The sequence below is a fragment of the Nicotiana sylvestris genome, chromosome 12 (genome assembly GCF_000393655.2).
Source record: "Nicotiana sylvestris chromosome 12, ASM39365v2, whole genome shotgun sequence".
Lineage (NCBI taxonomy): Eukaryota > Viridiplantae > Streptophyta > Magnoliopsida > Solanales > Solanaceae > Nicotiana > Nicotiana sylvestris.
This window is the reverse complement of record NC_091068.1, coordinates 153,489,392-153,517,292: the sequence shown is the minus strand read 5'-3', so window position 1 is coordinate 153,517,292 and position 27,901 is coordinate 153,489,392. Positions and strand designations below refer to the sequence as shown.

General features: G+C 36.0%; 1 protein-coding gene across 1 annotated transcript; it reads left to right on the top strand.

Annotated features, from left to right (window-relative positions):
• The first annotated feature begins 6,800 nt into the window (after positions 1-6,800).
• Positions 6,801-11,244, top strand: LOC104212193 (uncharacterized). Its single transcript, XM_009761407.2, has 7 exons — positions 6,801-6,991; positions 8,134-8,308; positions 9,197-9,337; positions 9,843-9,951; positions 10,053-10,114; positions 10,564-10,667; positions 10,858-11,244. The coding sequence occupies exons 2-7, from the start codon at positions 8,216-8,218 to the stop codon at positions 10,961-10,963; spliced, it is 615 nt and encodes a 204-aa protein (XP_009759709.1). The 5' UTR covers positions 6,801-6,991; positions 8,134-8,215; the 3' UTR covers positions 10,964-11,244.
• Positions 11,245-27,901: the final 16,657 nt, after the last annotated feature.

Genomic DNA, 27,901 nt, shown 5'->3' with positions numbered 1-27,901 from the left:
ATAAAAATATATGTTGCATGCATATCTAGGATTTAATTATGCATTTAATAATTGATTCAAAAAATAAAATCACAAAAAATATGTGTCTGTTCTAATTTTAATATTTCACTGTGTGATTAATGTTTTGTCTATGTGTTAAATAATTTTTATAAAGTAATTAATATTTTTTATGAGGTTAAAATTATTTTATAATTAAAATTAGGAATTTGAATTAGAAAATGAAAAATAAAAAATATATATATATATAAAATCGGACCTGGATTAAAATCCAGGCCCAAATCAAGTTCCCCCCCCCCCACAGCCCAATCCAAACAGCCCAGGTACCAGTCCAATTCAAACGAGTCAAAACGACAGCGTTTGGTCGTAGTTTATCAAAGACCGTTGGATCAAATCCAACCAACGGTTGAGATCTCATCACCCTAACCCATAATCTTTACCCGACCCTTTGACCCGATCCAGCCTGACCCCGAACTTCAACCAAACGACAACGTTTGGTTAAGTGGATTGATCTCAACCGTGCATCTTAATTGATCCAACGGATGAGATCAATCCACCCCACCCCTATATAAGGCCCAAACCCCTACCCCGGCCCCTAACTAAACACCCCCCCCTCTTCTCCTGTTCATCGTCTTCCCGAACCAAACCCCTAACCCTAGCCGCCCTTATTCCCCACCGCCTGAAACCCGGCGGCATCAACGCCGCCGGTCACCACCTTAACACCCCAGAACCCCCTGAACACCCTCTATCCGAAAATGTTAGCCGCTTGGTTCAAATCTTCCTGAAGGTTCTCGAATCTTCATTTGAAGATTCGAGCCAAGCTCAGATCTAAACCAAACAGCCCCTAGTTAACACCATAGCACCCCCTAGCATGCCTCGTTATGGATCTAGTGTTGGTTTGGTTCGAATCCCCTCAGAACTCTTCGAATCTTCTTTTGAAGGTTCGAATCAAAAATGAATTCACTCAGATCCCGTTCAAATTAACACCAAATCACCCCTAGGCTTCCCTCACCCTTGTGTCATCGTTGGTTTGATTCGAATCTACCCAGAAGTGTTCGGATTTAAAATCCAATATCTGAAACCCTAAATTTTCCAAGATTGGAATCTTTTTCAATTCAGACGAAAGATTGAGGTTTAATCGACCTTAGTCAAAGTATTTTCAGTTGAAAATACTTCGACTAAGGTCTGTTTGATTTCAAAAAGCCCGAACCCAAATTGAGTTTGAGTCCGGTTGAATTTGAAGGTTCAGAGGTATTTTTTTCTGTTTCTTATGTGTATTCTACATGTATTCTATGTTTGTTTCATTAGTCTGTTTAATTTTTCATAATTTTCTAGTCAATTCTGTTATACTGTCTCATACTCGTCTATTTGATCAGAATTATACTATTGTTTCTGTTGTTTATGAGTGTTTATAATATGTGTAATCGACTCGATTAAGTTCGTCGATTAGTTGTATTGTAAATTCTTATTGCCATTAATGTTGTTTGTAATACCCTGTTTATCTGTTTGGAATTGATTATTATCATTGAAATCAGTCAATTAGTTCTTCCCAATTAATTGATTCTCATTTAATAAGTCGGAAAGTTTGTCAATGGTGTGTATATGTTGATTTCTGAACATTGAGTTTCAGGGCATTGTCAGTATATTGACAATGCTCCTGTGTTTGTTTGATTTTTGTTCAAAGTTAAAGTTCAGTTTGAATTATTATACTGAATTCAGTGTAATGTTGTTGTGATGTTAAGTTTGAATTCAAGTTTACAAGGGTTAGGTAGATACAATTATCTTAAGAATTTGTCTAGGATTGGTTCTAGCTGTTTAAATCAGAAGGATAATTAAGCCTGGACAGATTTTAAAATCTGTTTTGTAATAGATTCTGAATTTAAGGGCAGTAATAACAGTGATTACAACAAGATTTCAGGGGCATTTCTGGGGTAAAACAGTGAAGGTAATCTGATAATAATAGTGAGCTGAAAGTGGAATGTTAGTGGCTATAGTTTAAGATAATAATGGGGAACAAAGGGTAATGGGGCTGCTTAAAATCAGGATAAGATCATTTAAAGTATTCAAAAGCAGTTTTTAATGGAACTTTCTGATTTTAAAAGAACAAAAGGGTCCATCCAGCACTTAAAAAGAAAGGGACAGACCTGTATAAATACAGGAAGCCAACAGATTTTAAGGGGTCAGATTTTGATCAGATTTGAAGAGAGATTAGAACAGGGAAAAGATCAGATTTTAAGAGGAGATTTTAAGAGGGAATTTGAAGAGAAAAAAAATCTGATTTTAGAAAGGCAGTTTTTCAGAGAGTTTTTTTTAAGAGAGGCTGATTTTCTAAAACATTAGGAAATACACACAGAAATACATATACATTTGAGAAAAACAGAAAGAAAGAAATATGAAATAGAATCAGAAACAGAAATCTGGATAGAAGAAGAGAAGAAAACAGAAACAGAAAAAATCAGAAATAGGAATCCGAAAGAGGAAGAAACTGGAATCTGAAAAAATGTTATTCTTCTAGAATCTGTCCGTTGTTGGTTTTGTAGATATTGTTCAGTTTGAATCTGAAATCTTTCTCTCAAGTTTCTGTCATTGTTCATCTGGGTTAACGGGTCTTGTTCAGACTTGCTGTATACTGCTATTCTGCTGAATTTGTTACTACTGCTACTGCTGAAATTTTAACTCCTTCTTCCTTCATTGCCAGGTACATATCTTTTAAATTCTGTGTTGGAAAGAGATTCAACATGACAAATGAATAAAGTTTGAATTGTAATACTATCTTTTATTCGTTTAAGTCCATTAGTTTAAAATTCAGCTTTGTTTCATGTTGGTTTAATAGTAGTATATTTTGACGTAATGGCTGTAAGTTAAATGTCCTTTCTTGAAGTTTGTATAAATGTTGTAATAAGGTTAATTTCAAAATTTTCATTAAGGGAAGGTATAATTAAGTTGTCAAGGTAGGAAACAGGGCGTAAAGTTGGCCATTATTTAAATTTTATAGTGTTGTTAGCTAAGTAAAGAGTAATGTAGAAATATCAAGAAAACTACATTACTAACTCCTGTTGTTAGATAAGGTTAAGATGGTATTGGTGGTATTTTTTATATAAGATAATAGATGTGTGTATAACCATTGGCGAAAGGTGATATGATATAGTTTGTTACGATGTTTACAACATACAGTTAGGTTGCATGTAAGGCAATATTATTGAATCGATTTGCATAATAATTCCCTTTCTTATCAACTTGATGCTTATCTACCATCGTAAACAAATTAATTAAAATAATTTCGCCTATTAGATTAAAATAAGTATATGAGAATGAGATGAGATGTATAAGCACGAATTGCAACATTTTATATCAATGGTAAGTAGAAATAGAATTTGCACTAAATAAAAATTGTTCAAAAATACTTCTTCCCTTCATAAATCATTTTTGTTAGTTTCATATGCAATTCATCCTTTGGTATATGTATATATGTTGTATTTGTGAAGAATAGTATTAATCATGTTCTTATTCTTTACTTTGAAATTGAATAGTCTTGGATGAACATAAATTATACGCGGAAATTATAATCGACGGTCAACATTTAATAAATTGTGAAATTTTTTCTTTAAAGAATTTAAAGACATCCCTTAAATGAGAATTTCTCAGGATTTTCATATAAAATGTGTAGATATAATAAACAATTTGTGAAATATCCATAACATTATTACAAATATTTTGCACAATTAGGGATGCGTTCGCGTACTCTGATTATATTTTTAAAAGCAAATTCGGATTATGCGTACGCGCAATTTCGAACGAATATTTAATAAAAAGGATTTCTCCAAAAATGTTAAAATAATTTCATATAACCCGGGATGTGCAGTTCACTGTTTAAATATAAGGGTGGTAACATTCTTAATTCTATTTTAAATCACGAACATATGAATTTGTAATAAAGGATATAATATGATCAATTATATTGTGTACACGTATGCGTGACATGATCCCCGTAATTATGAAAGGTATATAATACGAATATACGTACGGGTAATTCGTTTATATAATTGTAAACAATAAGTAAAAGCGGTAGTAAAATCATGTAATAAGAACATATTTAGTAAAAATCAAGATAATTGAGCCAATAATAAAAACAGTTGAGCGACCGTGCTAGAACCACGGAATTCGGAAATGCCTAACACCTTCTTCCGGATTAACAGAATTCCTTACTCAGGATTTCAGGTTTGCAGAATAATAAACAGAGTCATATTCTCCTCGATTCAGGGATTAAAACCGGTGACTTGGGACGCCTTGAAATTCCCAGGTGGCGATTCTGAAATAATTAAATAAATCTCGTTTCGACTGTCCTTCAATTGGAGAAAACTCCCCACGCGCCCCGCGGGCGCGGTAAAAAGGAGGTGCGACATCCTTTATTTATAGTCTCAATATAATCAACCGCTTTCACGTATACTTTGGAAACTGAATAAGTTTCTTTGAGACTTACTACAACACAATACCTTATTGGTAATCAATTGTGTTTCTCCAAAATAGTATAATTGGCTCTTGCAGAGTTCTCAATTAATTTTGTACTATCACACATTCATCAATATCCATATGGTAAATATCTCTTTCAAGAAGGAAGCTATACCATTATGGTTATGGTCAAAATTATATGCAAGATCTATTTCTTACATTACCGTTGTCTTTTAATAAACACATTGCCAAAATATTTTGGTGTACAATAAGTACATGACCAGTGATCATTCATGTCATAATAATGACATTATTTTCTTATTTCATCTCAAACCTCTCTCTGGAGGTGAGTGTGGTATATTCACTACCACTAGCACGTTCATATTCTTCCAAGAATGAATATGTATTCATAAATCACATGTTGTCACATTCACATCATGAATGGACCATAATCATCTATATGTGCTTTACAAAATCTCATGTCAAATTGATGACAAATATAACTTTCACAGAGTGAAGATTATTTTGAGAATCCTTATTGTTCTCATTACCACAATAATGACGATTATAATTTCGTCTATTGCCACGTCCACATCCATTGATACATTCATAATAATAATTTTATCTTTTTTCAGACTTATCATATACTGCTATCACATTCTCTTAAGGGAATCAAAATGGAGCAAATTCAATGGGATGAATTTTTAATTCTTTGCCCACAATTATACATGAATTTGATCATGACAATGCATAGAAATTTTACCACTTTGGGTGGTTATAATTTCTTTCAAACTCCATTAGAGTTACAATCAAAATTTATCGCCTTTGCTTGTATTTAAAATCAAATTATAGAATGTCAAGAATTTAAAAGAGAAAAGTAAAATACTTACCTTAAATCCAAATTTAATTATGAAGGAAGTTCATGGAACAATTGACAATCATTATGCTCAAACCCAAAGCTTCTACTCAATTGGTTAGAGTCTTGTGCTGATAATGTGTTATGAAACAATAAAAGAAGAAGAACAATATTGTAGAGAAAGAGAGATGAAATTCTTATTGAATTTTGGGATAAATTACAATGGAATAGAACCCTCTATTTATAGGGAGAGAGTGACTTAGTCATCAAGTAAAATCCTTACGATCTATCCAAAATATACATTCATCTTAAATACAACTCTATTTATAACAAGAAGCAAATTTTATCAAATTAAAAACCATAGGATGATTTAATGATGTACTGTATATCTAGATTTTGAATCAAATATAGTAATTGAGTGATTATTAGTCACTACGTTACAATATGTGCAAACTTTGGGTTTGAATCAAATAACATCATGTCTATTGTACTTACAGCGCTATTCAATTCATTTTCTTCTTGGATAAAAATTAAGGTATGTAGATATGAATAACTTATTTCTCAAAGTTTAATGTTGAATTTCGACCTTTTTCTTTTCTTACGAGTCTTTACTTATGTGGCAATTTAAAATAATAAAATATAGATAAAAAAAATATCAGCCAAGAGCTCGCTAGAAATAAAAGGTATTCCTCCGATTCAATTTATGTGATACATTTTTTTTTCGTTTACAAAAATAATAACTTCCAATATTTAGTAATAGTTTGATTTTAAAATACTTATTTATGAGATGACAGTCACATAAATATCTACGTAATTTATTTTAGACCATAAATTTTAAAAATTCTTTTTCTTAAACTTGTTAAATATATTGAGAAGAGGGAATATATAATATATGTGGTAACAACAAGGTTATTTGGGAAGTAAATTTTTGACAATAACAACAACTGAGGTTCGAAGATAGGATACATGCAAATAGGCGAAAATAACACGGGCTAGCTAGTTTTTGGACTAATCCTGGAAAAATAATCAGTATTTGTAAAGTCATTGAAAAATAGTCACTATTTTGCTGTAACACGGAAAGTTCCAGCATAATATATGATGCACCTGTCTATGAACTTCCAGTATATTATGCTGGAACTCCATTACACGGAAAGTTCCATCATAATATATTGGAGATTGAAGCACATGTGTATGAACTTCCAGCAAATTATGCTGGAACTCCAGTATCTTATGCTAGAAGTCCAGTATATTATACTGGAACTCCAGCATATTATGCTAGAATAATTTTCGAATTTTGATGAAAAGTGGCTAAATTTCTACTATTACTTTTAAAACTGTGACTATTTTTTAATTACCACTTATAAATCCAACTATTTTTTATTTCACCCATTACCTTTGAGTTGTATAGATACAAATGTTGCCTCCGATAAACCTCGGTTTACGAGGGCGTGATGTGTAATTTAGAAAGTTGTAAGGCTAAAGTTGAACCTTTTTCTTTATTTGTTTACTGTATTTTTTTCTCTAAAACTTCGTGGATCTACATATTAAAAAAAAAAAAATCAGTACTTCTCTTTCTCCGCGTTCCATTTCTCTTCCCCAGCGTGCGCATCGGGGTGCAATCGAACATCACTGCACAACCGAATCAACCAGCAGCAACATCTACTTCTGCCGCTTCCTTCTTTGAATAAGGTTTCAGTTTCTCTTTCTTAATCCTTCTCCTTTTCGGATCACTGATTACTACTTTTTTTCTTCCAATTTATGATTTACAATGTCGGATCACAAATATGATAATGTTAATTGTTGTAGTTTGAGCTCAAATCTAAATCGGAAGCTGTAATTCGGTACTTTAGGTTTCCATTTTTTAAATTGGTGTATTAATTCCGGTTTGCAATTTCTTCGCGATTTATATTCTTAAAATCCGGGTTACATTCTGAATTATGAGAGTGAATAATTGTTTATTCTTAAGTCCTTTTTTAAGGTAATTTAAAAAACTGGATACTGTTCTAATTTACTACGTATATGTTAATTTTTATTACATGTATTTCAATGGAAATGCTGATGGAAAAAGCACGAGTCTTTGTTGAAAGTTATTACTTTGTGTTGGATATAAGGTGGTTATATTGTTGCTCTGATATATTTGGAAATCAATGTCTTCAATGAATTAGTTTGTTTATATTACGTTCAGTTGCTTGTAATTTGTTTTTTCTCCTTTTGGCATTTATATACTTAAGACCTTGATGGTCTGAGCTTGAACCTTGCTCTACTTACTTATATACAAGAAGGATATGGTCAATGTTAGTTGATTAGTTTGCAAATTAATAGTATCAAACAAGCTGGCAGCAAGCTAATCCTTCTTGTATAATAAGCTGGATTGCTTTTTGATCCTTTTAGTTTTGCTGGAGCTGGGATTCATTAGCATTGTAATGCCAATTCCAGAAATTCCTGTTGATCCTTGATTCTTAGGGCTGCAGAATATGCAGTTGGTGGGATGGGAAGCCAGGAAGGAGAATAATTCTATCTTCATTAGAGCTTACAGTTAATTAAGTGGCAGCTTTAGAAAGAGGGAGTCGTGTTATCATCCATTACTCATTAGCAAGCACATATGTAGTAAGATGCAAATGGAGGGTTTTCCCGGGGTATGTAGAATTCCTAATGGCTGATAGTGGGGCTTCAATTGCATTTCGACATGCCTAGCAAGCATCATGATTGATATGGGGCAGCCTTTCCCGAGGAAAAGAACGTTCATTCACTTCAGCCAAAAATTTAGTTTGTTCATTTTCACATGTCTCGCTTGCTATGCATGAAGATAGTAATGAGTCCTTTCATTTCAGGTTTCGTTGTACAAGAGAACAAGTCACCATATAACCTATTGCAGATTGGCGCGAATCATAGAGGAAACATAAGAAGATAGAGATGTTTTCATTATTTTATGGATTGTATAAATACATGTTTAGCAAGACAGAGTTTCATGTCCTTATTCTTGGGATTGACAAGGCTGGGAAAACGGTATGCTATTAGCAATTTTCTTCCTTCATTTTTTTAAGTTTTTGATTGCATGCAATGTCTCTTGTACTTTATGCAATCCAGTTTTATGTATAATCTTTTTTTATTTTGTGATTGATAGGCTTTAAGGACTTTATTCACCCCTAGTTGAATTAGGTGTTATTATCATACACAATGCAATAACATACACACATCTAGTGATGTAGCACATATGCTTGTAAGCTTATGATTAGCTATACAACAAACAAGCACTCAATAGATTGACAGTGGAACTTATGAGCATTATGTAGGGCTTAAACATAGGAAGCAAGAAAGGAAAAATTAGAAGAAAAAAACTAGTCGATATCCTTTCCTTTGTGAAGAAGAGGGTATAAAAAATATTTTAAAAAGGTAGGTATCTAGAAACATACACACATCTAGTGATTTAGCACAGATGCATGTAAGCTTATAATTAGCTATACCAGTGAACAAGCACTCAACAGATCTACAGTGGAACTTATGAGGATTATGTAGGGTCTTAAGCAAAGGAGGCAAGAAAAGAAAAATTAGAAGAAAAAAACAGCTAGTCCATATGCTTGTAAAGAAGATGATATAGTAATGTGGATATATGAGTGAAGTTCATTTTAGCTTATTCTATAAGATGAAATGTTATCCTTAACACTTACTAAAAGAAAGTTGTCCTTGACATTAGTGTGCTGTGAACACTAATCTGAATAGCTTTGTTACACTTTTTTTTGTTTTGTTATTTACATTTTTTTAAATGGTATTTTTTCCCTTCTCTTGGTTCCGGGGAGATTGCGAACATCACATGCTTAACCATTACTGATATTTATCAATATCTAGTCTTGAAACATTTCTTTCTAATCCTCCTTTCTATTATTAAATTTCTAGACACTGTTAGAGAAATTAAAGACACAATACTCAAACTTGGAAGGCCTTCCACCAGATCGTATTGTTCCAACTGTGGGGCTCAATATTGGTCGCGTTGAAGTATCAAATACAAAGCTTGTATTTTGGGATTTAGGAGGTCAGGTATGAACTTTGCTTCCTGTAACGTCTGAGATGATTAAATTTTCCATTTAAATTTGTAAAGAATCTGTAAATATAAATGCAGCATCAGATAAATGTATTATGTCTGGGAAAAGACAAGGTTGAAGTGCTTGATATCAGGGATCTGTTTTATACTTTTAAGTTTGATGATGAAGTGTATGTTCTTGTTATCATAGTTGCAAGATTTTAGGTGTATATTGTGTAACATAAGATGGTCATCTACTACTCTTGTTTCCCACATATATTTCCAAACTTTAAGAAATATTTTGGTAATTTGCTGCCTTATATAGAACAGTTATCGTACACGTGACCCTTTGTAATAATTGATGGAGGAATTATACAATATTCTTTTGTTTTCTCGCTAGAGCTAGTCAGCAGATATGGGGGTCTTAATGTCATTGAAAGCAAGATACCTCTATATCTTTCAGCCGGTTATAAACATTCATCTAAGTTTCTCTGACTAACATGAGACCATTTAAACTCCTAGCCTGGTCTTCGCTCAATCTGGGAGAAGTATTATGAAGAGGCACATGCTGTGATATTTGTTGTTGATGCTGCTTGTCCATCACGCTTTGAGGATTCCAAATCTGCACTTGGTATGTACTGTTGGTTAGTCATGTTTACAAGCTTTTGTCTTGTTCACGATTTTTAGGGAGTAAGCATCATGGTTTATTATTTTAACTTCAACGGTTGGCAGAAAAGGTTCTCCGGCATGAGGATCTGCAAGGAGCACCACTTCTGATATTAGCAAACAAGCAGGTAAAGGCAAAAAGCAGTTTTCAAAAGAGGTTCTTTATTGTGTTTATCATTGATTGAACAGAGACAGCTTTTTGTCTCTTCCTTGTCTAATTCATCTGTCAATGATGATTATATTTCTATCTCCTCGGGTTTTGATAATGTTTATATTTTATTTGCCAAGAGTAGATGTTTTTGGTTTCAAAATGACCTTATTTCTTGTTTTATCGTTGTTACAAAGGATCCTATTCTAATTGTCCCTCATAAGAAAAGAAAAAAGGATTCTAAATTTGCGACTAGCGGATACGACTTTAGTGCTATAGATGCTCCCTTGTTCCTATATTTGTATTTTGCTTATCTGGCTCTGTCGGACTTTTCCTGGAGGGAGGAGTAAATAGTTAGCTGATTATGTTAATCCTTTTGTGCTTGACGTGACCAGTCTTTTGCTTATGTGCGTCCATTTATGAAAGCAGGACCTTGCAGATGCTGTGTCAGCGGAAGAACTTGCCCGGTATCTTGATCTCAAGAAACTCGATGAGAGAGCTTACACATTTTTAGCTGTTTCAGGCTATGATGGGTGAGTAATCTTCTTCTTATCAGTATCACACACAAGAACTGTATTTCTCCAGGTTGTTCATATAGAAGACCGCTGCATAAAACCATTTTCCCAGCTAGGTTTGACATATTATAAGTTGGTTTAAAAGCTGTATCTAAAAAGCTCTGCAAACAAGCTTGAATAATGCAAGCTTTTGCTTTCTTAATTGCAGGTTAGGAATTAAGGAAAGTGTGAATTGGCTCGTAGATGTAATGGAGAGGAGTAAGAGAACTGAAATGTTGCAAATTCGAGCAGGGGCAAACTTTAGCTCTACTTAGAAGGAATTTCCATTGCAATAATTTTTACCATACCATTCCTGTAACTTCTGTAAGTAAATCAGGCTCAAGTTTTAATCCCATAGTACGTGATATTGAAATTTCCTTAGTGATACGTGTAAAATGTGCTGTTAACATTCGCAACTGCAAGCATCTGCGAAGTTTACCTTCAAATTACACTTCCTCATTAGAAAGACGAAAAACAGTTCTTTGATTTTCATCGCAGGTGACTTGTATTTTATTGCTGGTTTCGTTCTGAATGGAAACCCAAATTGTGCACTGCATTCATATGATGGTGATGGGTGATATGGAGCATGTGGCAAGATAGTTCTTTTATTTGACATTGTCAAGAACAATATTGTTTGACCAAAAAAATATGAATCTTTGGTTAAACTAATTAATTAAAAAGATAAGGGGTTAATTCTAGTTAAAGATAATAACTTCAGATCTAAAATCGGTCTACGGGGATTATGTAGGATAGTGTCGGAACAGATTTAATGCAATATGTATTAAATTTTCAAGGTCAATAATGGGAAGAGAATAACAAGTATTAAATAACAATAAATGGCACTATTAAATGTAAATAAGGAGGATGATTCACCCAATATTGAATGAGGTGGATGATTTTTTCTTCTGACAATGATGTATGACAAATAACTATGGGAATATTGGAAACTTTCTCGGATCTGATGTAAAAAGTATAGAATAAACAACAAAACAAATCTATTTAGAAGGGTGGTATTTGTATTTATCTAGAGACTCAACTTTTCAAGAGAGTTCTTATCAGAATCAATAATACATACCTTTCACCTTATCTCTCTTTCTATTTATATGGGACATGCTCCTTATCAGCCCTAAAAGTATAAGTACAGAGAATATCCAATGGAATATTCTCCTAAAAGACCCTGTTACAAAACTAGCCATTACTGTTGCTCTAAGCATTTGACCTCGATCATGATCGACTGCTCGACGGTAAGTTCCATCTCGGCCAAATCACTTTTAATAATACCACTTCGTGCCGAATTCCCTTAGTTAGATTTTGACCCATACAGTTAGTCCCTCCGCTATCGAGGTCGTCCCTCGGACGACCTGGATGAGCGGATTTCGCTAGCCGTAGTTGAGAGATTTTAGGTGGGTAGGTTGAGCAGTAACACTCATGGCGAGGTGATGATGTGGCGCTTCGTGAGCCACAACTTACCGTTATGTCGGTTCAGAATGACGTCATGACATCATGCGTCATTATTACGCATTTTCTCGATATGTTACGTCGTTTCCCACGCCTCTGTCGTTTCGATATTTGTGCAGTGACGATTGGAATTTTCGATTAAGGTGCCTGGATTTCTTATAAATAGGGATAGACACCCCCTACTTGATCCTTTTTGTTTCCAAGCATTCGAACCTTTATATCTCTCCCATTCTCCATTATTCTTGATTTCGTTATTTCCATCTTCATAGCCCAATTTTCCCCGGTTTTAGCAATTTCTACTACACTTACCTCCCCCCTCTGTATTCGTAATTCTTTCACATATAAACCAACCGTCACTGCACAAATATCGAAATGGCAAAGGTGCGGGAAACGAATTAAGGCATCAGGAAAATGCGTAATAATGACACATGATATTATGACGTCATTCTGAACCAACGTAACGGTAAGTTGTGGCTCACGAAGTGCCATGTCATCACCTCTCCATGAGTGTTACTGCTTGACCTGCCCACCTAAAATCTCTCAACTATGACTAGTGAAGTCGCTCATCCCGGCCATTCGAGGGACGACCTCGATAATCGGAGGGACTAACTGTATGGGTCAAAATCTTATTAAGGGAATTTGGCACGAAGAGGTATTATTAGAAGTGATTTGGCCGAGGTCGATTAATGATTAATGGAACTTACCGTCGAGCAGTCGATCATGGCCGAGGTCAAATGCTTAGAGCAGCAGTAGTGGCTAGTTTTGTAACAGGGCCTTTTAGGAGAATATTCCATTGGATATTCTCTGTACTTGTACTTTTAAGGCTAATGAGGGGCATGTCCCATATAACTAGAAAGAGAGATAAGGTGAAAGACATGTATTATTGATTCTGATAAGAACTCTCTTGAAAAGTTGACTCTCTAGATAAATACAAACACCACATTTCTAAATAGACTCATTTTGTTGTTTATTCTATACTTTTTTATCAGATCCGAGAAAGTTTCTCCCATAGTTATTTGTTATACATCATTGTCAAAAGGAAGAATCATCCACCTCATTCAACATTGGGTGAATCATCCTCCTTATTTACATTTAGTGCCATTTATTATTATTTAATGCTTGTTATCCTCATCCCATTATTGACCTTGAACATCTAATACATATTGCATTAAATCTGTTCCGCCACTGTCCTACGTAATCTCTGAAGATCGATTTTTGATCTAAAGTTATTATCTTTAACTAGGATTAACCCCTTATCTTTTTAATTAATTAGTTTAAGCAAAGGTTCATATTTTAGGTCAAATAATTAGGCGTCTGATATTTTGTCTACACTTTCTTGATGCTCTTTCATTTGGTCTCGGAGCATTTTCTTTTCATTTTTCATCTCTTCCATTTTCCTTAAGATGGCTGTGAGGGTGTCATTACCTGCATCATTAACATTGTGAGTGATGTTGCGAGCGGAGGGGGGACCGTGCTGTTTGACTGTTGTTGTTGGTGCAACGCTGGTCCTTGCACCCTCTCCGATCGCCTTTTGAGCGGGTTTGTCAAGGATGCTAGTCAACGTATTCGTCATCCAATCTTCGAGCATCTTTTTCACCGCTGATGGCGCCTCTTCCGTTGTAGATGTGGAGGCTCTTTTATCGGGTGACGTTGTGATACTACCATGAGGAAGGGGTGAGCCACTTCGCCTGGGTGACGCGTTTGGCATTACGTCCTCACCCTCCGTTTCAGAGACCTCGTTGATGTATTTAAGAGGTTGGTGGTGAGATCGGCTACCGCCTTCATCCTTCCTTCTCCGTTACCTGCCACGTCAGATCTATTTGCACAAAAATTTGTAGGGTTTTGCATTTTTTTTGCTAGTTATAGATCTGAAGGAAACTAAAACTTTAACTAGGAAATCCCCACAGACGACGCCAAATTATTTGACCAAAAAATATGGACCTTTAGTTAAACTAATTAATTAAAAAAAATAAGGGGTTAATCCTAGTTAAAGATAATAACTTCTGATCTAAAATCGGTCTACGGGGATTACGTAAGACAATGTCGGAACAGATTTAATGCAATATGTATTAAATGTTCAAGGTCAATAGTGAGATGGGAATAACAAGCATTAAATAACAATAAATGATACTAAATGTAAATAAGGAGGATGATTCACCCAATATTGAATGAGGTGGATGATTCTTCCTTCTGACAATGATGTATGACAAATAACTATGGGAATATTGAAAACTTTCTCGGATCTGATGTGAAAAGTATAGAATAAATAACAAAACGAATCTATTTAGAAAGGTGGTGTTTGTATTTATCTAGAGAGTCAACTTTTCAAGAGATTCTTATCAAAATAAATAATACATGCCTTTCACCTCTCTCTTTCTATTTATACGGGACATGTCCTCATTAGCTCTAAAAGTACAAGTACAGAGAATATCCAATGGAATATTCTCCTGAAAGGCCCTGTTACAAAACTAGCCATTACTGCTGCTCTAAGCATTTGACCTCGGCCATAATCGACTGCTCGACGGTAAGTTCCATTAATCATTAATCGATCTCGACCAAATCACTTCTAATAATACCTCTTCGTGCCGAATTTCCTTTGTCACGCCCCAACCTCGGGAGGCGCGACCGGCGCTCAATCGAGTAAACCTCAACTGAGCAAGCCTTATTCATACATTTCTACCCAACTCAATACGGTCAAGGGAACCATACATTCATTTATTTAAACAATAGCAAAATCGAACATTCACATCATTAACCCATTTTCATGTCACAACCTAAAACCATGGTTAAGTTTTAAAATTTCATAAAGTTATAGTTTAGAAGAACTAGAGTACAAAGTTACAACATGGTTCATTGACTCATCCAAACCTGTGCATAACCCACACCAACATCTACGGAGCCTCTAAGGATACAAAAGACAATGATGACTACGCCGGCAACAAGGCCCCGGCTATACCTCAAAAGTGGATATCTATAACAAAAGATGTACAATATAACTCTTTGAAGGAGAAAGGGGCTCACCAAGATTCTGAGAGGAGGATGCTCCGCTACTCGCGATCGGCACTATCCGCTATGGAGCCACTTATATTCATTTAAAAATATAGCGCCCCCGGCAAAAAGGGACATTAGTACCATGGAATAGTACTTGTACTAATATGTATAACTAAATACCATCCAGTTAGAAAGAACAACCATACAAGAGTAAAAAGATATCATAAGGACTACAAAGTTTCAGATAAGCACCACGTCAACAACATAAGAGGTTCACATAGTTTTCACATAGTTTCTGAAATTTTAGATTGGGGCATTCCATATTATTGCACCATCATCCACATTACCACCGCTTCCTTGAGCGGAGTCCGATCATGGCCCGATCGGCTAAGCCGTCTTACCAAGACGTTACCCTTATTTCATTCTCACTTTCCAGTTTCAATCATCAATACATTACCACCATGTGTGTATAACATGGCGTCCGATCACAGCCCGATCGGCTAAGCCGTCTCACCAAGACATTACCCTTTTCCGTTAATCATCTCACTTCAATCTTTTGTTTCAAATGTATTAGTTCATCGGCACTTGGTGCCACAATTACCACATTCCATAACTCACATTTCACATTTTTCCCATTTTTAACAATAATCTTGCCATTTAAGATCATAGGCACATACAAAAGCAATTTAGGTTATAAACATAGAGAGGAATTCATCTAGTTCAGCATATTAATCACAATGTAACCTTGACTTGACATTTAGGCATTTAGCACATAGCTCATGTTCCCCACACATCCTCAATTTACAAAGAATAATACATTAAACACATGGAGAAGCACCTTCCACATACATTTTTACAACATCAATTCATTTGACATAACAAGTACTACATCAATCAAATTTCGGACTTACAACATTTGCATGGCACCATGGAGGCTAAATTTCTAAGAGGAGGGGTTTTTAGCCATACATACCTCAATAGAGCTTTCCTTAAATCTTTATAAAAAAAATCCGGAATTTCCGAGCAACTTCGATCTATTTTCATGAAAGTTACAAATTGAACCAAGAATTAGAGACATGAATAAGATTCTAGCTCATTTAAGTAAATTATCAAGCACTAAGTGTACACAGTGATTTTTAGGACCCTTTTGTGAGAGATTTTCATTATCCTATACCACAATTGTTATTTTTTTGGTTCACAACCTCCCCATATCCCATTATCTTTTATGCATGCAAGATTATCAGCCTTTATACCCATGAACTCACTTGCTAATCACTTATTTTAATAGAAATTTCAAAATTATAGATGAGGGTACAAGTTCTTACCTCTTACGGTGAAGACCTAGCAATTTATCTTGAGAATCTTTAAGTATTTGGGGAAAGGGTTGAGTGGGGACTTGATGAAGATCACTCCCTCTCTCTCTAGAACTTCCTCTCTCACTCTATATGCCGTGAAATAACAGAAAAATGGTCTAATGGGGTGTTTTTAATGGGATGGGGTCGGGTTTTTAAAAGTTAGAAAATAGGGGCCCGACACGATCTGTGATCACATATGCGATCGCATAATGGACATGCGACCAACAGAATGGACCGCAAAATGGCCCCAAAACCTGAACACACTGACTGGGTATGCGACAGAAGTGCGGTCCGCATACCTGTTCCGCGGTCGCATAATGCACCGCAGAACTGTCCTTTACAAAATTCCAAAGGGATTATGCGATGACTATGCGACACGCATAATGTTTATGCGATCGCATAATTGGCCGCATAGTTGACCTCAAATTAACCATCACACTGCCTGACTCTGCAGCAACTATTGTCCGCATAGCTATTCTGCGATCGCATAATAGCCCGCATAATGCACCTTTCTGGAAAACATTATTCCTTAACTTTTTAATGCACAGGTTGTGACGACCCGACCAGTCGTCTCATGAGTTACCGCTCTGTTTCCCCCATTTCAGCTTCTTTACGCTTCGTTATCCGTTTTTTATGTGATCGAGTTGATTAGTTCAAGTTCACAGAGGATTTGGTAAGAAATGAGACACTTAGTCTCTTTTAAGAGGGCTTAAGTTGGAAAAGTCAACCGGGTGTTGACTTATGTGTTAGAAGGCTCGAAAGTGAGTTCCGATGGTTCGGTTAGCTTTGGGAGGTGATTTATGACTTAGGAGCGCGATCGGAATGGGTTTTGGAGTTGTAGAGAAGAATTAGACTTGAATTGGCGAAGTTAGTATTTTGGCGAATTCCGGTTGATAGGTGAGATTTTGATACGGGGTCGGAACGGAATTCCGAGAGTTGCTGTAGCTTCGTTAGGTGATTTGGGATATGTGTGCAAAATTTCAGGTCATTCGGACGTGTTTTGGTTGGTTTTTTTATCGAATGCGTGTTTTAGAAGAACTTAGGCTTGAATTCGATGTAATTTGATGGTTTTGGCATTGTTTGAGGCGTTTTGATGGTTGGAATAAGTTTGTATGATGTTTTAGGAGGTGCTGGTATTTTTGGTTGAGGTCTCGGGGGCCTCGGGGTAATTTCGGATGGCTAACGGGAGTTTTGTAGTTGGAAAATGCTGCAGAAATGCAGCAGTCAGTGCAGAGCAATTTTGCTCTATGCGATCACATAGCAAGGGCTGCGATCGCATAGAAGGATTTTTGGGGGTTGTTTGGTTGTGCTATGCGATCGCATAGCAGGTGTTGCGATCGCATGGTGTTGTTGGATGGTGCATTGCAATCGCAGAGGTCCAGTTGCGATCGCATAAGGTAATTTTGAGGCCTGGAAATTTTGTTCTATGCGATCGCATGAGCTCTAATGCGATCGCATAGGGTTAGCTACAGTACCAGACAGAATGTTAAAAATATTTCATCCGTGAACCAAACCCATTTTTCCACCATTTTTGAGCAACCTTGAGAGCTTTTGGATGGGAATTGAAGGGGTTTTGACGGGAAGTGATTGGAGGTAAGTCCTATGAACTAAATACATGATTATATTGTGAAATCATCCTTGAAATTCATGAAAATATAGCCAAATTGTAAGAAATTAGGGCTTGAAATTTAAATTTTAAATTTGGGATTTGAGGGTCCATTTGTGGTATTTGAGAGATTTTTGTATGTATAGACTCGTGACGAGATAAGGAACCCGATGACGTAAAAATTTCTGAGTTTCAAGACGTGGGCCCGGGGCTCGGGTTTTGCCAACTTCGTGATTTTTGACCCTTAGCCTATTGTAACGTATTACTTGTGGTTTTGATCAGATTCGACGCTCGAGGAGGTTGATTTGCGAGGCAAAGGAGTAGCGAGCTATGATTTCGGCCGCTTGAGGTGAGTAATGGTTGTAAATGATGTCCTGAGGGTTTGAAACCCCGGATTTGCACATCGTAGTGCTATATTGAGGCAAGATACGCGCTGGATGATGAGCGTGGAGTCTTTCACTACTGAGGATTGTGACTTGGTCCATCCTGATTGATGATTTTACCGAATATTTGACTGAAATTCATTTGTTATCATCATGATTTGGGCTGATTGCCATATTTGGGCTTCGTGCCAACTATTTGAACCCTTCGGGGATTTTTGTCACTGTTTCCTCACTGCTCGACTTACTATTTGAACTCAGTCCTGTTGATATCTACTGTTTTACAAACTCAGCCACTTTTACTCAGATTTAAAACTTAAATGATATTTTTACATCATGTTTTGGGCTGAGAACTATTGCTTTACTAATGCCCAAGGGGCTTGTGATAATTTTTGGACTGAGTGAGGCCGAGGGCCATATGTGAGGATATGCTGAGTGATATGAGGCCGAGGGCCTAAGATACTTTATATGCCACGAGGTGGCTTGAGTGATGTGAGGTCGAATGCCGAGTGATGATGCCACGAGGTGGCTTGATATAGCGCTTGGGCCGTAAGGGGCCCCTCCAAAGTCTGCACACCCACAGTGAGCGCGGGTACCCATTATGCTGAGTGATTGATACTATGCCCAAGGGGATGATATGAGTGATTGTGAGGTAGCCCAAGGGGCTGATACTGTCCTGAGTGATTGATACTGTCCTGAGTGATTGATACTGAGCCCGATGGGCTGATACTATGTTGAGCGATTGATACTATGCCCGAGGGGTGGATTTCTACTTGTTATCTACCTGTTAATTTACCAGTTTTACTTGTTTCAAAAGGAATATCATTTGATTTCTTCACTGATTTACTGCTTTAAGTGATTTTTACTGCTTGATATGGAATTGCTTTGTGCCTTTACGTGTTTTCATACTTTCAGCCATTATTTATAATTATTACTCACTAAGTCGGAGTACTCACATTACTCCTTACACCCTTTGTGCAGATTCAGGTATAGCAGAGTCCGCACTTGAGTGCTGATTCCGTCCAGGCTAGGCAGTGATTTGGAGTTACGAGGTAGCTGTTGACGCCCGCAGCCCCTTGTCTCTCTTATCCTCTATCATTTATGTTTTCTTCAGACTGTTGTATCGGATTCCATACTTTGTAGACCTATAGCAGATTCTGTAGTAGCTCATGACTTGTGACACCCCGGTTTGGGCTGTGTCGGGATGGTTCCTGCTGTTGTTAACGTTAACATTCCGCAATTTATGAGTATTATATTATATGTTATTACTGTTTATGATGATTAACCATTTTAAAGAGGTGTTCCGTTTTGGTCTGGCTGGCTTTGTCTTCACGAGAGGCGCCATCACGACCAGGTTTGGGAATTGAGTCGTGACACAAGTCAATCCAAAGGGTCCGAACCGCGGCGAGCTTAGGATTTTACACATCTCTAACACATATACCTAACTTAGCACTTCGAGTTTTCGGGTTTTGAGTAGAAATTTTTAGGAGGCCTTACATCCTTAGTCAGATTTTGACCCATACAAATATGAGAATTCGGATTCTGATTAGTGCCAATAGATGATAAGTTCCATAGAAATTTGTGTATCCCTAAATCTTACAATATTATTGGAAGGAGGGAAATAAAGTAGGGACAAGGATCCGAGTGATGTCGTGTGATGTCAAGTGATTCTACTCTATAGAATCCTACTAGTAGTTAGGGATGGCAAGCAGTGCGGTACAGGGCGGTGTGGGTGCGGGGCGGTGTGGGTGCGGGACGGATTTTCTCTTAACCCACAAAATATCAACCCACCCCGCCCCGCATAGGAGTTGCGCCCCCGTTCACCCGCCCCGCATCCACACCCGTGCAACCCACCCCGCCCTGCATAACTGTTTTTTTCTTCTTCTTCATTTTGTTAGTTTTAAGTGTTCACTTTTTATTGAAGAACTTTGCACAAAGATGCCATTGGTTGTAGCTTTAGATTACACACTGACAGTAAGATCAAATCATGATCCTAACGTATCAAAATCTTGTGTTTCGATTTATCTTAGAAAATTTAGTGAAAAAATGTAAAACGACAAGTACAACGGATATATTAACTCGTTTAAATATATTTTACAATTGTTCGAAATATTTATAGCTTAAACAATCATGTATTAGATATATTACTTTGATCAATAAAATAGATTAATAATTAATTAATCATTATGTGTTAGATATTACATTATCAGAACTTGTCATAAAAGAATACGAACTTGACGAGTAAGCATTGGGTTCAAAGTTCAAACAATATGAAACTTTATTTTGCTTCAATATATTACGTGGAATCAATTTCATCTTTAGAAAGTCAAAAAATTGAGTTTCCTTTTTGATGAAGTTTTTAAACCCGCACCCGCAAAGATTTAAATTATTTTTACTGTGACTCGCCCTGCACCGCCTCTCACCCGCACCGCCCCATTGCCATCCCTACTAGTAGTATTTTTGCATGGAAGGATGTGCCATCCTTAAAGATGGAATGAATTTTATGGGTTCAAATTTCGGTAAAAAAAAAGTCAAAAGTAATTTCTTTCCATTTTTTCAAGTCTTAGTCATCAAAGTTATGTGGTGATTACATGTTATAGTGGATGGATGCAGGTCTTCGTGTGAAATAGTTAAGAGGTGAGCAAACTGATTCAGACATCACTATTATTTTATATAAAGAAAGAACGCTAGAGATTCTTATTTCCTTTTTCTCAAGTGGAACTCGAATGTGAATTCGAAGATTAGATTTGAATTAGGGGTGGAAAATGGGTGGGGCGGGTCGGATAAGAGCGGGTCATAAAGGAATAATTCAAAAAATAGATCCGACCCGTATTTAATACGGATAAAAATGGGTTAGCGGTGGATTATATGGATATTCATTTTATCCATGGTTTCTTGAATATGATCACTTTTGAGAGAATTCCTAGTCTCCCAAACTTGAGGAACACCCAATTTGAGGTTTTACAAATGTAAAAGTTAAACCTATTAGTTATCCATTGGTTATCCATTTTCTAAGTGGATAATATGATTCTTATACACTATATGATTCTTATCCATTTTTACATTCCTATACACTATATGAAATTATATTACCCTCCCTATTCAAGTTTTACTATAATTACATTTTATATACTCAATTACCATTTATGTATATTTTAAGGGAATTGATGATAATAATTAGTGTCCTAAAATTACTCTAACATATTTTCCACTCCCCCACGTTTCTCTCTCTGTCTCTTAATCCCTCTCACAAGCAATCATTCTTCTTGTCTTTTCCTTACCTTTTCCCTACCATTTTTGGAAAGAACTATTACAAAACAATAACAAAGGACTTAGCTGCTGAAATTTTCAACGTTTTAAATGGAAAAAACAAACTATTGCACCCTGACAGAATTTAACAATTTTATAAAGATGCTCAGTTTCGTAGTAATAAAAAAACAATATAATTTCAGTAATATATAGCAAAGGGAAAGAGATCAGTATTCCACACTTATTGAAATTCCAATAATATAGAGCTGAAGGTGTTGCACAATTGGTGTTCAAATTCCAATAATGTTGTACAATTGGTGTTCAAATTGAAATTGTCAATCAATAAATCGTGAAGGTGTTTGACTCACCACCATTGACAGCCATTAAAAAGCTTTGAAACTTTGAATTCGAATTTGAATTTTCAAAAATCATTATTTGTTTGTTGTTGCAAACAATTGGGAATATTGTTTGGAGTTTATATCTCAATTTTGAGGCTGTTTTGGTGAAGATTAAACTTGATTTTGGATGAATTTCAGATTGAAACTCGAAGAAGAAGAAGAAGAAGAGAAGAAGAAGAAGAAGAAGAAGAAGAAGAAGAAGAAGAAGAAGAAGAAGAAGAAGACATGACATACATTATACTTACGAAATTGTTGAAAAGTTGTAGTATAATTATAGAAAAATTATATTCTGTTATTTATATATATATTTTTATTTAAATATTGTATGAGAGTTTAATAATATTGTATAAAAATTGTATTTGAGTTGTATGATATTGTAGTTGTATATAACTGGGTAGAAATAATGTATGAAAGTTGTAGATAAGTAGTAAATATATAATTAGTTGTATGAAATTTGTTTTTATTATGTATAAATCAGATACAAAATATACAAAAGACACATTGTATAAAAATTATATTTAAGTGGTATGATATTGTAATTGTGTATAACTGAGTAGAAATAATGTATGATAATTGTAGATAAATTGTAGATAAGTTGTATAATATATAATTAGTTGTATAAATTTTGTTTTTACTATGTATAAATCAGATACAAAATATACAAAAGACATATTTTATAAAATTTGTATAAAATTGTATTTAAGTGGTATGATATTATAGTTGTATATAACTGGATAGAAATAATGTATGAAAGTTGTAGATAAGTTTTAAATTTGTATGTTGATATACCATATATTTTTCTTAGAGATAGAGATTTTATGTGTTTAGTTTGAATATAAATATACAATGAAGTTTAGATTCAGTAGAAGTTCTCCTTTAGATTTTGTTAAAATTCGTCCCAAATTCTGCTGTATTACATACACATTTTTTGGGGGAAAAAATTCAACATTTGAAATTATTAGCTTAATTCACCTCTCTTATATGTTCCTTTTTCAGTTTGCTAATTTTGCTATTTACCTTTATGTGATCCAAAAAATCAGTTTGAGATTGGAGAAAAATACTCACGGAAAAAGACGAAAGCATTTGAAATGTCTATTTATCAGAAAGTAGAAAGGTTTTCACTTTTATTCGGCATCATATCCAAACGCAAATCCATATCCATTCCCTTTTTCTGAATTAAAGATCCAGCTCTACAGTGATGATACTCAAAGATCTAAGGGATTAGATTCTCTAAATCCCTAAATATAAGTTCAATCTGGAGAGAAGAGGGGAGAGTTGAGAGAACAAAAGGAAATGTGTGTAACTAAATCCCTTAATTGAAGGCACTAATAATGGATTGGAAGCCTTTTAAGGTGGAATGTATATATTTTTATAAACAAAACTTGTGTAGGTAGGATAATTTACTAAACATGAACATTTAGGGTAATAAAGTTTCCAATAGTGTATAGGAATGAAAAAAATCCTCTTTTTAATGGATAATATGAGTGGATAATTGTTTTCATTTAACCATTTTTCCACCTTTTGAACTATCAAACTTTGGGTCAATGTAATTATTTCCACAGTTGAAATTGAATCTTTTCCCCTCTATAGGCTAAACATAGGGACGTAGGGAAAAGTTGTCATCAATTTTTACGGTGTTATGATCAGGTAATAGCTAATCCAAAACTTCCTCGCATAACATATACCAAATACATTGTTCAATATAGTGGTTCAGTCGTCAAATTTGCAAATCCTAAGTTTTTTCAGTGGATCATACAAAAATACACTTTTAGGCTTCAGATATTCGATATAGACTGAAGTACATTACCCGATTAATCTCGATCATTTGAATCCGACACGCTGGTTTAAGGTGAATAAGTTCCAACCATCCAATCATAAAGGTGAATAGATTCCAACCATCCCACCACACGTATTGGCGATCATACACAACTATTTAGTGGTTCTTGAAAAATTCCATAGAGCAACTAATGTGTTTTGAAGCTTGCCGCGTAAAATTTCTATGCTCTATCTATATTAGTGATTTAAAAGGCTTGTTTTAGACTCGGTTGGCTTTGTTCCTGAGCAAGGAAGTTTCTAAACGCCTTGACACTCTGGTGTAAGGTTTTGCTTTGCAAGGCTTACACCCTAAGTATCCGATAGTGCGCCCTAAATATGCTAGCACTCTGTCGCGGCCCTATACCCGGACTCGATCGTGATGACGCCTCTCGTGAAGACAATGCCAGCAGGCACTTCCCATATCCAATTATTAACAGTTAAACCATAAGAAATAAATCTAAAGCATGATAAGATAATCCAAAGTTAACAGATAATAGCATAATTCGCGAAAAATAACCCAACACAGCCCGATACCGGGGTGTCACTAGTCATGAGCATCTAACAAAACGGAATACTCCAAATCAAATTACAGAGTTTAATACAGAAAAACCAAGAACATGAAGAAGTAAGATAGGGAAGAGCTCCGGGCTACGAATGCCAACAGCTACCTAGAGACTCCTCGGATCTGCCTGAGCCGGAAATGATCAGCACTCGGGAGCGGGACCAGATACACCCAAATCTGCACACAGGGTGCAGGGAGTAAAGTGAGTACTCCAACTCAGTGAGTAATAATCATAAATAAAGACTGAAAGCAGGAAATCACGTAAGGCACAAAAGCATGCTATAATGAAGCAGAAAAACCATTAAAACAGTAAAGCAGTGAAAGATAGGTAAAAATCTTTTAACTCAAATTTAACTTCATGAAAAGCCTTTTTCAACAATTAAGCATGGTAATTGACAGGCAATTAAGAAAAAGATAAACTCATAAAGGTTCGCCCCTCGGGTACAATATCAATAATTCCGCCCTTCGGCTCAATCTCAGAACAGTACCAGCCCCTCGGGCTCAATCTCAGATCACAATGGGTACTCGCGCTCACTGGGGGTGTACATACTCCTGGAGAGGCCCCTTACGGCCCAAGCGCAATATCAAGCCACCTCGTGGCATCATCACTAGGCCCTCCGCATTATAATCAGTATCAAATATTTCCTCACAACATAGGCCCTCGGCCTTACTCAGTCAAAATCCTCACAAGCCACTCGGTCAATAGTAAAACATGATTCTCAGCCCAAAAATATCATTTAAAAGATCATGTAAGTGTTAAAACATAGTAAACATGGCTGAGTACGAAAACCGTGAAATTTAACATGACTGAGTTCAAGTATAAAATCAAAACAGTGAGGAAATACCAGTAAAAATCCCCAAAGGGTTCAAATAGTTGGCACAAGGCCCAAATATGGTATTCAACCCAAATCATGATGATAGCAAATAGATTTCCGTTAAATACGCGGTAAAATAGTCATTCGAGATGGACTAAGTCACAATCCCCAACAGTGCACGACCCCACGCTCTTTATCAAGCGTGTGTGTCACCTCAATATAGCACAACGATGTGCAAGTCCGAGGTTTCATACCCTCAAAACTTTATTTACAATCATTACTCACCTCGAACTGGTCAAATCTCTAGCTTGCGGCGCCTTTGCCCCTCAAATCGGCCTTCACTCGCGTCGAATCTATCCAAAATCAGAACGAGGACGTCAAAATTTGCTAAGGGAACGAAGCCCAAGCGAAAATAATCAATTTACAATATAAATCCCAAAATTACCAAAACCCGACCCCCGGGCCCACATCTCGGAATTCAATAGTTTTTACATCAATAGGTTTCTTATCTCCCCACGAGTTCATAAATATCAAAAGTTCTGAAATCCGACCTCAAATGGTCCTTCAAATCCTCAGTAAAGGTCTAAGTTTCCAAGCCCTAGTTCTTCAATTTTTTGCTTAATTTCCATGATTATTTAGGTGGAATTCACATTAGAATCGAGTTTTAAGTCCAAGAATCTTACCTCCAAGTGATTCCCCTTAAATCCCTCTTCAATCCCCTTCAAAAAGCTCCAAAAACGACCAACAATGGAGGAAATAAACCCCAAAATCGCAGACAAGACGAGTATTTAAACATTCTGCCTAGGCCTTAATTCCTTCTTCGCGAACGCGGTCAACGCCTCGCGTTCGTGAAGCACAAAAATGACTTTGACCAAAAATCCTCTTACAGAACGCGACATGCCCATCGTGAACGCGATGGTTCCTCATACTTACTCTTCGCGAACACACAATCTCTCTCTCTCTCGCGAACGCGATGAACAACTTGACCTCAAACCCAGCTGACCAATTTCCTCTATGCGAACGCGCTTCCTTTCTCGCGAATGCGATGCACGAACATCCAGCCCTTCGTGAACGCGGAGCCTTCCTCGTGAACATGAAGGCTAAAATCATCTACCTTCTCAACTAACCCTTCGCGAACGCGAAGGTCACATTCTCTGCAACAATTCAACAGTTTTTCTGCAATTCCAAATAACAAGAAATGATCCGATTGACCACCCGAAACTCCTTTGAGGCCCTCGGGACATCAACCAAAGGCACCAACATATCCGAAAAACTTATTCAAACTTGTACAAATCTTCAAAATACCTCAAACAACATCAAATCAACCAAAACACATCGGGTTCAAGCCTAAGTTTCCAAAATCTTCCAAATTCCGCTTTTGATCAAAAACCCAACCTAACTGCGCCCGAATGACTTGAAATTTTGCACACACATCCCAAATGACACAACGGAACTATTGAAACTCTCGAAATTCTATTCCGACTCTTATACCAAAATCTCGCCTACCAACCGAAAATCGCCAAAATATCAACTTCGCCAATTCAAACCTAAATCTACTCCGAACCTCCAAAACTCATTCCGATCGTGCTCCTAAGTCCCAAATCAGCTCCCGAAGCTATCCAAACTATCAGAACTCACATCCGAGCCCTCTAACACCTAACTCAATATCCGGTTGACTTTTCTAACTGAAACTTCCTCAAAAGAGACTAAGTGTCTCAAACCTTACCAAAATCATTCCGAATTCGATCCGACCAACCCGATACCACATAACATGGATAAAGAAAGCAAAAATAGGGAAAACGGAGTGGTAACTCATGAGACGACTGGCCGGGTCGTCACACACTCAATCTCGGGGCTCGCCTAATAGTTTGTACATAAATCATGTGTCAAATTTCCTAATTAGCATTGTTAACTCACAAATTCTTTAACAAATAAATAGTAAAAGTTCTATTCATCTAATAAAAATATCAAGATAGAGAGTAACTCAAACAATGAGTTATAATATTACATATTTATTAATTGAGAATATTGTGAGGATAAATATCATTTGAATATTTTTTTTAAAACTAGATAGTCGAATTCTATATCTTGACTTGCTATTGGTCTTCAAGGCATTTAATTCTGACCCTCAAAATTATCATACTTTTATTATTTTGTTATTTGAAAGCGATTTTGTATTTATTTATAGAGTAATTTTTTTTTGGGAAACTAACTTATTTTATTAATTACCAAGTAGAAATTACAAAACTATAGCTTAGCTAACACAGCTTGCTATACTTCCATATACATTTCATACTCTACTACCTAGAAATATAGACTATATACAAAAGACTTATTTCTAGGAGTAACTCTAACACTAACAACATAAGCTATTTCTTTTGCAATCTGCTCCCATACTCTACATTTTTTTCAAAAATACGTTTGTTTCTCTCCATCAAAATGTGATAAGCAACCTCTGCGTAGACCACTCTAAAGACCTGAGCATGCTGAGTTTTCCCTTTGGCACATAATACTGACCATTGAAGGAACTGCTGCCTATCAATAAATCCCACATATTGCTTTTTAATCCAGCTGCACATTTTAC

Coding starts and splice junctions, on each gene's coding strand:
- LOC104212193 (XM_009761407.2), top strand. CDS start 8,216: ATGTTTTCATTATTTTATGGATTGTATAAATACATGTTTAGCAAGACA. Junction 8,309..9,196: donor TTGACAAGGCTGGGAAAACG/GTATGCTATTAG, acceptor TTAAATTTCTAG/ACACTGTTAGAGAAATTAAA. Junction 10,668..10,857: donor GCTGTTTCAGGCTATGATGG/GTGAGTAATCTT, acceptor TCTTAATTGCAG/GTTAGGAATTAAGGAAAGTG.